The sequence below is a fragment of the Delphinapterus leucas genome, chromosome 16 (genome assembly GCF_059928025.1).
Source record: "Delphinapterus leucas isolate spDelLeu-1000000601 "Yukka" chromosome 16, BTC_Dleu_Yukka2, whole genome shotgun sequence".
Lineage (NCBI taxonomy): Eukaryota > Metazoa > Chordata > Mammalia > Artiodactyla > Monodontidae > Delphinapterus > Delphinapterus leucas.
The window spans coordinates 72,484,049-72,496,651 of NC_143144.1; the positions used below are offsets into that span (position 1 = coordinate 72,484,049).

The 12,603-nt window shown below is 34.6% G+C and overlaps 1 protein-coding gene across 1 annotated transcript in view; it reads left to right on the top strand.

Annotated features, from left to right (window-relative positions):
- The window catches only part of ATRNL1 (attractin like 1), a 683,604-nt gene that overhangs the window by 444,704 nt on the left and 226,297 nt on the right, over positions 1–12,603 (top strand). The window contains exon 27 of the mRNA XM_022568674.3: positions 4,596–4,703. Coding sequence (XP_022424382.1) covers positions 4,596–4,703 — 108 coding nt within the window. The remainder of the gene's footprint in view (positions 1–4,595; positions 4,704–12,603) is intronic.

Consider the following 12,603-nt stretch of genomic DNA (forward strand, 5'->3'; position numbering starts at 1 on the left):
AGAAAAACTGAATAAGCTTGTGCCTTGCAGATTTAGTTATAAAATAATAGAATATCATGCTTTCCTAATTCACTGATGCAAAGAGATGTTGCCACCTCTCTTTATTTCCTCACACCATCCTAGCACCAAAAACCCAAAGTTGGTTTTTTACTTATTTTCCTCTATGTTAAATGTGTTTGTGTTAATAATAGAAATAGTCTCATGAAATGTTGCTTAATCGCTAATTCAAACTCCTTGTAAATTTTATTATGTAAGCTCAGGAATAATGATTAAATCATTTTGATTGCTCCTTTTATACCTTTCAAAAATCTTAGGAATAATTGCTATTAAAATATGAATGCATTATGATGACTTTGTGGCAGTTTTCTCATAATATTTACAGTATTGCAATAAAGTGGATGAAGAGAAATAAAAAACCTGATAGTGATTTCTTGCATCCACAAAATTGCCCATTCTAAGAAAATGAATATCCAGTTAGATTTGAGCATAAGACATAAATTCTAGAATATCGGAGGACATATATTTTTAAAGGTTTTTTCACAATTAAAACGTTTTATCAAAACTTGCCTTCAGTCACATTCAGATGATACAGATTTCTATACTTTAAGTCAGTCCTTCATTGTTTATTCATCAAATACTCTTGACTACAAACTAAGTGCTGTGGAGAATAAAAAAACAAATATAAAATAGTTTTTGCCTTAAAGATTTCAGAAAAGCATGAAGATTTAAAGAGATAATGCCACTCTAATATCATAAATAATTAGTAGGTGAGATGATCACTTCAAACTTGGATGGAGTAGAAGGACATTTGGAGGTATGGGGGGAGGACAGATAGAACCTGGACACAGGAGGAAAGACATAGGAAGATAACTGGAAACAGAGGTAGTTACTGTTTTCTTTAGTGTGTGTGTTTTCAAGGATTATTATCTGAAATCCATTAGAGTTGTAGCCTTCGCAGTGGTTGGAAAGGTGATTAATATGAACTTTTGGGGAATGATACGATGTTCGAAGTAGTAGTATTGCATGGAAGCATTTCATATATTCATTTGATAGAATCAATGACCATTCCCAGTTGCCAAATTTAAGCATGGATTTTCATATTATTTTTAATTTCATGGTTTGTTTTGTAAGAGATTTTGAATAATAAAACAATTATTATAGATAACAAACATGACACTAAGAACATCCATAATTTTAAAATGTTCTGCACAACAATGTTTATGGCAACATGATTATAATCTGTTGTATTATGATCAGTTTGTTCTTTTGGCCTTTTCTGTCTCCTAAGAAGTTGGCAACTCCAGACTAGTTATAAAATAAATCATCTGTTAGATGGCTTCTTATCTATATATAAAATGTCAAACTTCATTTTATATAAAAATCATAATCACAAAATAAGTTAATTTTTGAAAGTTCTTAAGGAAGTACTCTATATTTCCCCGTAAGTTTTAGGTTGAGTTTTTATCATTCTTAGTCACAAATGGCAGAAAGCAGTTCCAAATCTAAATTCATTTTACCACAGTCATGACATTTTCCAACTGTCTCATAAATCTGCAACATTTGTTAAAAGGGAGACTAATAGAGCAAAATATGTCACTAGTGCCGAAGAAAATGGGCCTGTGGTAATTAGCGTGCCATCTTTAAAGACAAAATTGGTGCTTGAAATTTAACATAATAATTGTACCAATGAAGCGTTACTGAGTTCTCACAATGTGCTAGATTCTGTGTTGAGCAGTGCAAGTGCATTATCTTGTTAGTCCCAATCTTCTGATATTATTGCTATTCCCGTTTATAGAGAGGGGAAAAAAGCCTTAGAAAAGTCTACAGAATTTGATGATGGTACAATAGGTAATGGGTGGGGAAGCTGGGATTCAAAACAAGTCCTCTGAGGTCTAGGTGTAGGCACTATTAATAGCCCAACTTTGCAATGAGAATATTTGAGGCGTTGAGAGGTCTAAATAATTTGGTTAAGGTCAAACAGCTACAAAGTGGAAAAACTGGTATTCAAACACAGGTCCTAATTCCAGAGTCTACGTATTTTTTCTGTCAATATTTCCACTAAATTTTGACAGAATTTAAGTTGTAAGCATATCGTTCATATCTCTTTTGTTCTGACATAGAAGGGGCAAAGTTCAGGAAGTAATGCATATAGATGTTAACTGGCAAGAGAAAGGACAATTGTTAAGGATATGGCTAAGAACCAGGGACTTAGTAGCAAAGAGAATCTCACTTTGTTCCATTTTATTATTTTAGGGCCATCATATCAAAGCAAGAGTGTTTTAGGATAAAATTACTTACCCTCCCTGAGTTTCCCAGTCAGAACATTTGCATTAGTTTCCCAAAGTTAGAATGTCAGCCAAAGTCCTCGAACTAGTCCTCTGCTAAGTGACCCGGAATGAATTCATTTGGCTAATTCCCTGTTTGTATCCTTTACTGCGCACTGTCTTGTGCTCTTATTATTTTTATTTCGCTGTGTCTTATTTTACAAACTACAGTGTTATGGTCCTGAACAAGAAAAACATTTTTCTTCTTTGCAAAGCGTACTGTAATAAGCATTCAATTCTTAAAAAGTGATGAAAACTCAAAGCTCAGAAGACAAACTGGAATCTTTTAAAATGCCTTTCTATCCTATAGTACATTTTTTTAAATGAATAAAAGTATCAATCACTGATTTTTCTTTATTATGAGTGATGGGGGTCACAATAATACATTATTTTCCGGAGGAATCTATTCTTTGTCAAATATGGTGACTGTAGAATATTTATAGACTTATATTACAATTTGTGGTATTGAGTATTCATTAATTATATTTTGTAGACATTTTACTTTTAGGTGTAGGGAAAAGGTAAGATGAGGAAAGAGAAAGTGTTCATTTTTTTAAAAAAAAATCAATTATATGAGATGCCATTTATAAGCTAAGGAAAACTAGTACAAATGAAGAAACTTTAATACAGATGTTAGAAAATCATGTTAAGGTCCAAACTAGAATTTACAGTTTTCTCAAGGGAATTTTTATATTACGGTAGCAAAGGCAGTTTGTATATTTGTATGTGTGTGTGTTTATGTTTTTACCAGATAAAAAGAGCATTGTGTCTTCTACACTTAGCATCCCTTGGTATTTGGAGTAACATTATGTTTGCATTTTGCATAGACACGGTATTCAGATCAATTGGCCACTCCTATTGAGAGAGACACAAACAAGATTCTGTTTGCCAGCAGCTGTATTTTTAATAGTACAAATCTGAGTTTATATTAAATTGAATAATTCGGTTGTTTAAATCACATTTACTTTTTACTCTGAATATTTTAGTATGTCTTCATTACTCCTAAAAATACATATAATTTAAGAATTTAAACTACTACTGAGTAATAGTTGTATTATTTCTGTCCCGTATTAGCAAGTAGATGTTCTCTCTTTAATAATAAAAGCAAGGCCTTAAATTATATTTTAGATGCTCATTACATGCACACTGTTACTGCTGTGTCACAAGCGTTAAAATAAAAATGTTAAACAATAAACTGCCATTAAGCGTTGGCTTTTGTTCCTTCGTCATCTGAAAGGGAAGTTTATGAATGATGCATCACCGTGCTACATACATTTACATTCAAAGACCAGTTGTTAATATCTGAAGTTACTTCCAGTGAATCTTTAAAAATCTGTGTGAATAATGAAGCCATTCATTGTGTTCAAGGATTTTGCCTTTCTTCAATGATATGATTTTCTTCTCATTTGAAAGAGTATTTAATTGCATTGCTCATCCACTTTTAATATTTAATAATAATTGTATTAGCTGTGTAGAATGAGAAGGGCAAGATTTGCAATATCTAGTGCTGGTCATTAATTTTTTGTTATCATGACTTAATGAATATTATAATTACAAGGAGAGGCAGAAATGTAAATTAGCTGGGTACTTGGTTGGGACTTCCTGGTTTATTGGTTTTAGTTTGAGCAAAGCCCAGAAGAGACACAAATAGAAAGAAACAAATATCCGGAAGTGTTTTAGAAGCCCTGGCACACGTCTTGCAACCTACTAATCATTCCTCATTTAAATAATGAACAGAGGCTTTGAATAAAGTTGAAAACACTGACAATAACAATTCCTGCAATTGACAGGGGATCTTGATGACTTACAAGGCATAGTCTGGGCAGGGATATGTTCGTTTAATCTCTATTAATGCATTTTGACAACTTTTGATTATCTTTTCTTAAACATTTTTACTGTCACTTGCTTTCAGCTAAGACAAAAGCATGAGTTACTCTGAGTGGGAAAACTTGGCATAGCCATCATCATAATAGCACTTTTTACTTAAGTAGCAGCTCTCATCTGAAGTTTTCAAAGTGCTTTTGAGTACATTTCATTAGGCTTGTGGGATGGAGGTCAGGGGAAATGTTCTTTGGAGGCACCATACATTTAAAGCCTCTATGGAAATATAACCCAGGCCATGGGGAGAAAATAATTTTCATTTTTAATGATCTAGATACGAGTATGTGTATTAGATGACTTCTCAATTTTGAATGCCATTTTGTTCAAAATGGAACTAGACATTGTTGAATTTAACATGTTTTAAAACAAGTGATTTTTAACCCCCTCCAGCAACTGCTTCGAGAACGACAGCAGATGGCCAGCCGTCCCTTTGCTTCTGTTGATGTAGCCCTGGAAGTGGGAGCTGAACAAACAGACTTTCTGCGAGGGTCATTAGAGGTAGGAACAGTGGTGCTGAAAGGGGACTGCTGTGATTTGCATATGTATATTACTTCTCTAAGCTGCATCTGCTTGTGAAGCCAAACAGAGTCTGATTATCTAGACTTGACAAGATTCAGCTACATATGTTATGCCATTTTCAAGGCACATAGTTTTAATAGTATGACATGAGCTGTAACAAAAGCCACTGGAGAATCTATTAGTCTAGGCAAGAGTGACAGACTGCTCACCTGGCAGCCCTTCCCTGATAAATAGGAGCTGAAGGAATTTAAGATATAGGTATGATGGAAGAAACACAGTGCCTGTATTTAGTCCTTGAAGTGCTTAGTGCCCCTCAGTTAACAATTCACATCATTCTTTATTAACAAAGTTGGCTATAAAAGGTGGGTGGAAATGAGTTGCATTTTAATTACCTAGTTTCACTTTTTGAACATTGAGAATTGTGGAATATAATGAATATTTTTATATGATGGCTGTATTAGTATATGCTTTTATTGCAAATGCAGAAATAGAGTATGGTGAAAGAGAAATGATTACGTGCAAGTAAATGCGATATTAGAATCCTGAAGTAATGCGTGAAATTTCTGAAAATAATAACCCCCAAAGAGGAAAAATCCACAGATTGTGATTAACATCTAATCAAAGCATTTTGAGGCATAGTAATTTTATTGTATGCTTGCCTTTTTAATTTATATTTCATATGTGGTAAGATGTTTAAGCAGGAAGATTAAAAAATACTATACAATTGAAATATTTTATTAGCTTTTTGAAAAGTACCCTTTTGTGATTAACTTCATGTTGCTATTTTTAGACTTTACTTTTCTTCGTGGAAAGCAAGGAATATAAAAATAGACTCCTCCAAATATCGAGATACAAATATAATTGATTTTGTCCATAGAATTTTTGGTCATTCTGAAAAACATAAAGTCAGACCTCATGGATGCTATACAAAGGACCAGATTTTAGAGGGCATTTCTCTGTGAAATTTTTTTATTAATAGCTTTTGTGTACTTGATTTTTTAGCACTCTAGATCACAGGTTGCCATGGAAGCTTAGAACATTAGAAAATTTATGGGTTTATCTTCCATTACTTAGGGAGAAGTGCTCTAATATTCTAAGTTTCCAGTAAGTGCTTTGATTTCATTTTGACCCTTAGTTTCAAATAACTTTAGTACGGAACCTTTAACAAATAGAAAACCTGAACTGTTTGAATCTAACTTCCTTTTTCTCCTCACTTGTTTAAAACATTCTCAAATGCTGCTAAAACTCAACTGAAAAGAGACAAACGAATGTAAACGATACATAGGCAGGCCAAGGTAGAAAAGGAATAATCAAAGAACTAGAAAACTCGTAAACTTAAGGAACAAATGTATTAACTATGTGTCATCATAGCTGGTCAGTTGCTGCTTAATAGTGTTCAAGAAAGTATTCTCAGGTGTTTTTTTTAACCTTAAATTTATTTTGTAGAGTTTGAAAAGTTCTGCCCCTACTTTCTTTTCCCCCATATTTGCCTGGTAGTCCTTCTTTTATTCCTTTATTCCCAACTTCTCTGTACCCTTTTGTTTTACACCTATCCCTTGTAGAAAAGACTGTTAGCTTTTTATTTTCCCGGTCACTCTGTGTTTCTGTCTTTTGATTGGTACATTTAATCTGTTTACATTGACAATAATTACTGGTCTACCAAGGCTCATTTTAGCTACTCTGGTGTGTGTGTGTGTTGGTTGGTTGTCGTTGTTGTTACTGGCCTTGCTTCTTTTTGGTTCTTTTTCACAGCTTCTTTTGGATAAATTGATTTTCTTCTACTAAACTGAGTATTAAATACTCTATTCCTATGTTTCTGGTAGTTATCCCTTACTTACCAAGATGCATAGAAATGACTATTTTTCCCTATTGGTGTCTAAAGCTTATCAATACAAATTCCTGCCCTGCCCATCTGAAACACAGTTATTACTTTAGCATGCTTTCAGCTCTCTCTGTTTCTCCCACCCTGTGTTAATACTGCCTGGAGTTTTTGACCCAGATATTATAGGTGCGCTTTTTCTGCATCACAGCATATTTAAATAACGATGAACCACCTTTACTCTCCTTTACTTTTTGTGTCTAGTTGCTTGCTCATGCATTTCTTTCACTTGTCACTAAAGTAAATCCTCCAAATAGTTTCTTCAAAGAGAAACTTTATGTATTTGAGACCTTAAATACCTATATACCAATATATTGATTTTGTCCTCCCATGTAAATAATAGTTTAATTAGATATAAATTTTTGTTTCAAAGTCGTCTTCAAAACTTTAAAGATATTACTTCATTGTCTCAAGTCTGGTGTCAGTTTGATTCTTTGTCCTTTACTAATGAGCTCCATTTTCTTTTTGGAATCTTTCAAAATTTTCTCTTGTTTCTCAGTGTTCTTAAATTTCTCTCTGATATGTAAATATGATCCTATTTGGCACTCTATGTACCCTTTAAACCTGTAACTTTGTACAGTTCTGGCTAATCTTTTTTACTATTTCTCTAAATATTTATTACTCTATTCTCTCTCCTTCTGGAATTCCTATTAGATACTCTTGATACTTCTTGTACCATCTATATTTCATAGCTTTTCTCTTATTATTTCCACTTTTTTAGTCTCTTCCTGATGCCTCTGGGAACACTCCTCAACCTGCTATTCCAGTATACAATTTTTTTCTTAGATTGTATCTTTTCTGCTGTTTAACCCATTCATTGACTTCATTTCAACAATTACATATTTTGTTGTTAATACTTGCAAGTGATTTTTCTTCATAACTGCTTGTTTATGGTTCATATTTCTAATACCCTCCCTTACTTTTCTGAAATGAAACCATTTATTATATTTAATTTAAATAGTTTCATATTTGCCATCCTTTAGTATAGACTGTTTCATTTTTGTATTTCTTTCATGGTGCTTACAGTCTTTTTTGCACTCTTACGTTATTCAGTTAACATGTATTTTGTCATTAAGATCTACTTAAAAATAGGCATAATATCCTTGACTCTAGATTGTGCTCTTATAGGTCATTTAGAGGCTGGAGGTGAGGAAGCTGCTCGTAATGAATAATCTGGGCTCAAGCACTACCGCTCATTTGCCACGGGTGTCCCTTTCACTGCAGAGAACTTTCTATCTAGTACTTCTTTCCCAAGCATTATTATCAGATGGTAGCCTCCCTCTGGTATAATTGCCAGGTCAGCAGTTGAACTGGGGAGAAGTGAATGCTTAGGAGTTGTCCAGCCTCCTGCTAGTGTGGCTGTAGGATCCCTCACCCTAGCAGAGCTCTAGAACTCCTCTGTCATTAGTTTGCAGCCTTGGGCTGGCACTGGTCTGGTTCTGATGCTTTTCTGCCCCACAGCAGGCAGGGTAGGCATCAGTCCACCCAGGACAATGTGGACTCCAGTCCTCTTCTAATACAGGTCACCATTTACTCCCTACAAGAGTCCTAATCACTTTCAGTCTTTCCTAGTGTTTCTTCAAGACTTTGTATTAACCTCTGAGTGTGTCCCGAGAGTCATCAACCTTCTGATATCTTATACTTTATCTCTGTGTTTAAACTCAGGGGAGGGACAAGTGACTCATTCTGGCTTGTCATTTTTTGGCTGCAGGACCGTATGTGCAAGTGCTTTGTATTCTATAAAGCTTTATGTTAATGTTGGTATTATTATTTTCTCTTTTATTATTATTCAGTTATATGAATAACTGGTGTGCCTCTATTTCTTTTGTATCACTTGTTTTCTAAAACTTAAATTCAAAACCTCAAAGAAGAAAAATACCTACCTGCATACTCCCATTTAGAAAGCCCTTTTTATCTGGGGATCAGGTTCTACTTATCAATGTATAGTATTGTTAGTTTTTTTGAAACAGCTTTATTAAAATGTAATTCATATACCATACAATTCACCCATTTAAATTGTAAAATGTGATGGGTTTTAGTATATATACAGTTGTGTAACCATCACCAGAAATCAATTTTAGAGCATTATCAAAAATTGATTTCATCTCCAAAAGAAACCCCATTCCCTTTAGCAGTCACCACCCCCTCCCTTTTTCCCCCAAGCCTCTCTCTTAGCCCTAATCTACTTTTTGTCCTTATGAGTTTTCCTCTAGTATATTTTCATTCCATTTCATATAAATGGAATCATGCAATACATAGTCTTTTGTGACTAGCTTCTTTTACTTAGCATTATAGTTTCAGGTTTCATCCATGTTGTGGCATGTATCCGTACTTCATTCCTTTTTATGGCCAAATAGAATTCGATTTTATCGATATAGCATATTTTGTTTTTGCACTCATCAGTTGATGGACATCTGGGCTGTTTCTACTTTTTGGATATTTTGAAAAATGCTACTATGAATATTTGTGTACAAGTTTTGTTTCCATTTCTTTTGGGTATGTAACGAAGAATGGAATTTCTGGGTAATATGGTAATTTTTCATTACTTGTTGAAAAGACTTTCTTTCTCCATTGAATGATCTTGGGAATCTCATTGAAAATCAATTGATCATAAATGTGAGAATTTATTTCTGTAATCTCAATACTATTCCATTAATCTATAGGTCTATCATATGACAGTACAGCACTATTTTGGTTACTATAGTTTCGTAGTAAGTTTTGGGATTAGAAAATGTAAGTTCTCCAACTTTTTTCTTTTTGAAGATTGTTTGGCTCTTCTGGGTCCTTTGAATTTTCACATGACTTTTAGGATACGTTTGTCAGTTTCTGCAAAGAAGCCTGTTAGTACTTTGATAGGGATTGTGTTGAATCTGTAGATCAATTTAGGAGAACATATAGTATTTTAACATTCACTTTATTAAGGTGGTACTTTTGTTAATTGAGTGCCTTTATCCTCCATCCTCAAAACCCTAAGTTCAGTACCAGGTTTCCTTCATCTTGATAAATAATTATGATTTCTGATATTTAAAGTTCCCTATATTCACATGTCTAATAATCTCAAGAAAATTGACAACTTAGAAGTTTTTTTTGAATTCAGGTTGAAAATACTGTTGTTCAGTACATTGTTTTTAGATCTTAAATTGTTTACTTCTTCCTGTAAAAGTTAAACATCAGAAGTACATATCAGCAGCTAATGCTAATTTCTTTCGTTGACATACTTTAGAAAATAATAGAGGTAGAAGCATAAAGTTTAAAATTATATCTTGTTTTCTTCTTTTCTAAGCATTTTGTAATAATTACTACTAAGTGGAAGTTATCTATCTGCTGTATATACACGTACATATGTGTACATATACATTTATATGTGAGATTTATTTTCCATTGTCACAGTATGCTGGAAGCTGCTCCAAATTGCTCTTTTTTATGTACATAACTTAGTATGATGTGGTTTATTGATCTGCTTACACGGCAAATTCTGAAGCCTAGGCCTATTCTGAAATAACATTAAGGACTTTATTTAAACCTAGAAAATTAAAGTAATTGTAAAGTTCCTCTGCTGGGTTTTTCTTAAAATTCAGTGATTAACTTCAACACAAAGCATAAGTAAGCTGGTTATTACTATTCTGTAAATATTCATTGAGTATTCATAATGCGGTAATTTCAGGACTGGATTCCTTTTAAATTAAATTGGACTCACGTGCCACTCTGAGTTCGAAATCTGTACAGTCAGAGGGAGAATGTAAGGTATAATATGAAATTAATTACCTTTGATACATCTGTAGGTAGTGGTACTATACACCAGAATGTATCTATGAAGTAGATGTGTTCCTGAACATTTTATATATAAGTTAATTATATTTTTTAATGAATGAGGAGTATTCAGTCTTCACAAGAACTTTGTGTAAACCCTAGGTGTAAAACTCTTTGTGAGTAAAAAAAAAAAAATTATAGTATGAATAATCCCCCCATAAATTATCTGTTAAAAAATCTGAATCATTGTATTTTTCTAAATTATAGTGACAAAATACATTATTAAAATTTAATAAATGCACTTAGAATGTAAATTTATATATAAACTCAATTTATTAGTTGGCTTTACACTTATTTTTAAAAGAGGGTTATTTTTAGGACTTCACTGGAGGTCCAGTGGTTAAGACTCCATGCTTCCACTGCAGTGGGCACGGGGCTCTATCCCTGGTCGAGGAACTAAGGTCCCGCATACTGCACAGCACGGCAGAAAAAAAAAAGGGGGCTATTTTTGTGGTGACCTTGTGACCCATATAGTATATATTTATCAGTTTTCTTCCTCCAAGTAATAGCATGATAATGTATGGTAATTGTTTAACAGATTTTTATGGAATGTTCCATATACGTCAGGCACTGTTCGAGACACATCAGGGAACGAAACAAAGAACCCTGTCCTCATGGAGTTTATATTCTAACAAGGAAAGTAAGTTATTTAATATGTTAGGAGGTGGTAAGTACAATGGAACAGGAAAAAATAAAGCAGGATAAGGGTTTTGGGAGTGCTTTGTGGAGGTGGGGAGAGTGTGCTGTATTGAATAGGGTGGTGGTCAAGGTGACCTCATTGAGAAGATGAGAGTTGAGCAAGGCTTGAAAGAGGTGAAGGAGTTAACCAGGCAGCAGATTCCTAGGGAAAACTGTTCCAGGCTAAGGCAATGGCTAGAGCAGGGGCCCTAAGGTGGGCATGCCGGACAAGTTCATGGAACAGCAAGCATAGGGTGGGGGCAGGTGCAGGAGGAGGCAGATGATATAGGGCCTTGTAGACCTTTGTAAGGATCTTGACACTCAATCCTACGTGAAGGGGAGAGAACCAATTGCAGGCTTTTGAGAGAGGACTGACATAATCTGTTTCTAGAAAGATCACTCTGCCTTTTGTGTTGAGAATAGTTTGAAAGGTGATATTGTATAGTTTCCTGAGAAGCAGACAGTAAGACAAGGAATTGGTTCATTTGAAGGATATGCTGGTAGGGAAATGGAGCCATGAGAAAGGGAATGGAGAGCAGTCAGTACCACTATGGACAAGTAGGGCTTAATCCCATTGGGGAAATTCTGGGAGTCAGGGTAAAATGCACGTCAGACTACAGACACCAGGACAATTCCTCACCTCCCTCCAATCACTGGTTGAGGGCCACTTCCCAGAAGGCCAGAGGAAGCCCTCAGGCAAAGAAATGAAGGCTTTGGCATTGGAAGTTAGCGGAAAACTGACATGGTAACTGGGCGGGGGGACGGAGGGGGGAGTGTAAATCAACCCAAAGTTTCTGCTACTAGGGCAGGAATAGAGGGAGAGAAACTTGTTCCGAGGCTACTGTAGGAATCCAGGCAAGGGATAATGCTGGCGAGAGGCGAGACCGGGGTCATAGCAGTAAAAGTGATGAGAAGTGGTCAGATTCTGGACTTTGCTTTTAAAGTCATTATGAGTATAACGTTCTCATTTTGAAAGCCTTTCAAGAGACTTTGTGTTTGTAAAATCCAAATAGAAAATAAGACAGGATTTTGTCTCTTTAACTGGCACTGTAATAGCTCTAAAACTTCTGAGGCTGTTGTACTTACTCATTGAGAGGAATAGTCACACTCTCTCTTAGTATACCCTCTCAAACAACAAAATGCATGCTTTTCCTAGCTAACTGATAGAAACCATGAGAAAATGAGGTAAAAGAACCTAGAGCCCCTTAAGTGACTTAGATTGACTAGGCTCGTTAGATCTGGTGTCACATGAAAAGTATAGCATACAGTTTGATCACAAACAAGTTAATTTTTAGCCCATTAGGTTGAAATGATGATGATGTTAAGAATGTACATTCCCTGTTTATGGTTATTTGGGGGAAGGGTAGTGGTAGGAAGGAAGGAGGGAGGGAGTTGGCAGTTTTATAAACTTATATGAGTCCTCAATTGTCATTGACAGTTTTTGCTGGGATATTATTTTTTATTTTTAATTTTTTTAGCCAATTATTCTTCTATCTCTAATACTGAAAAACT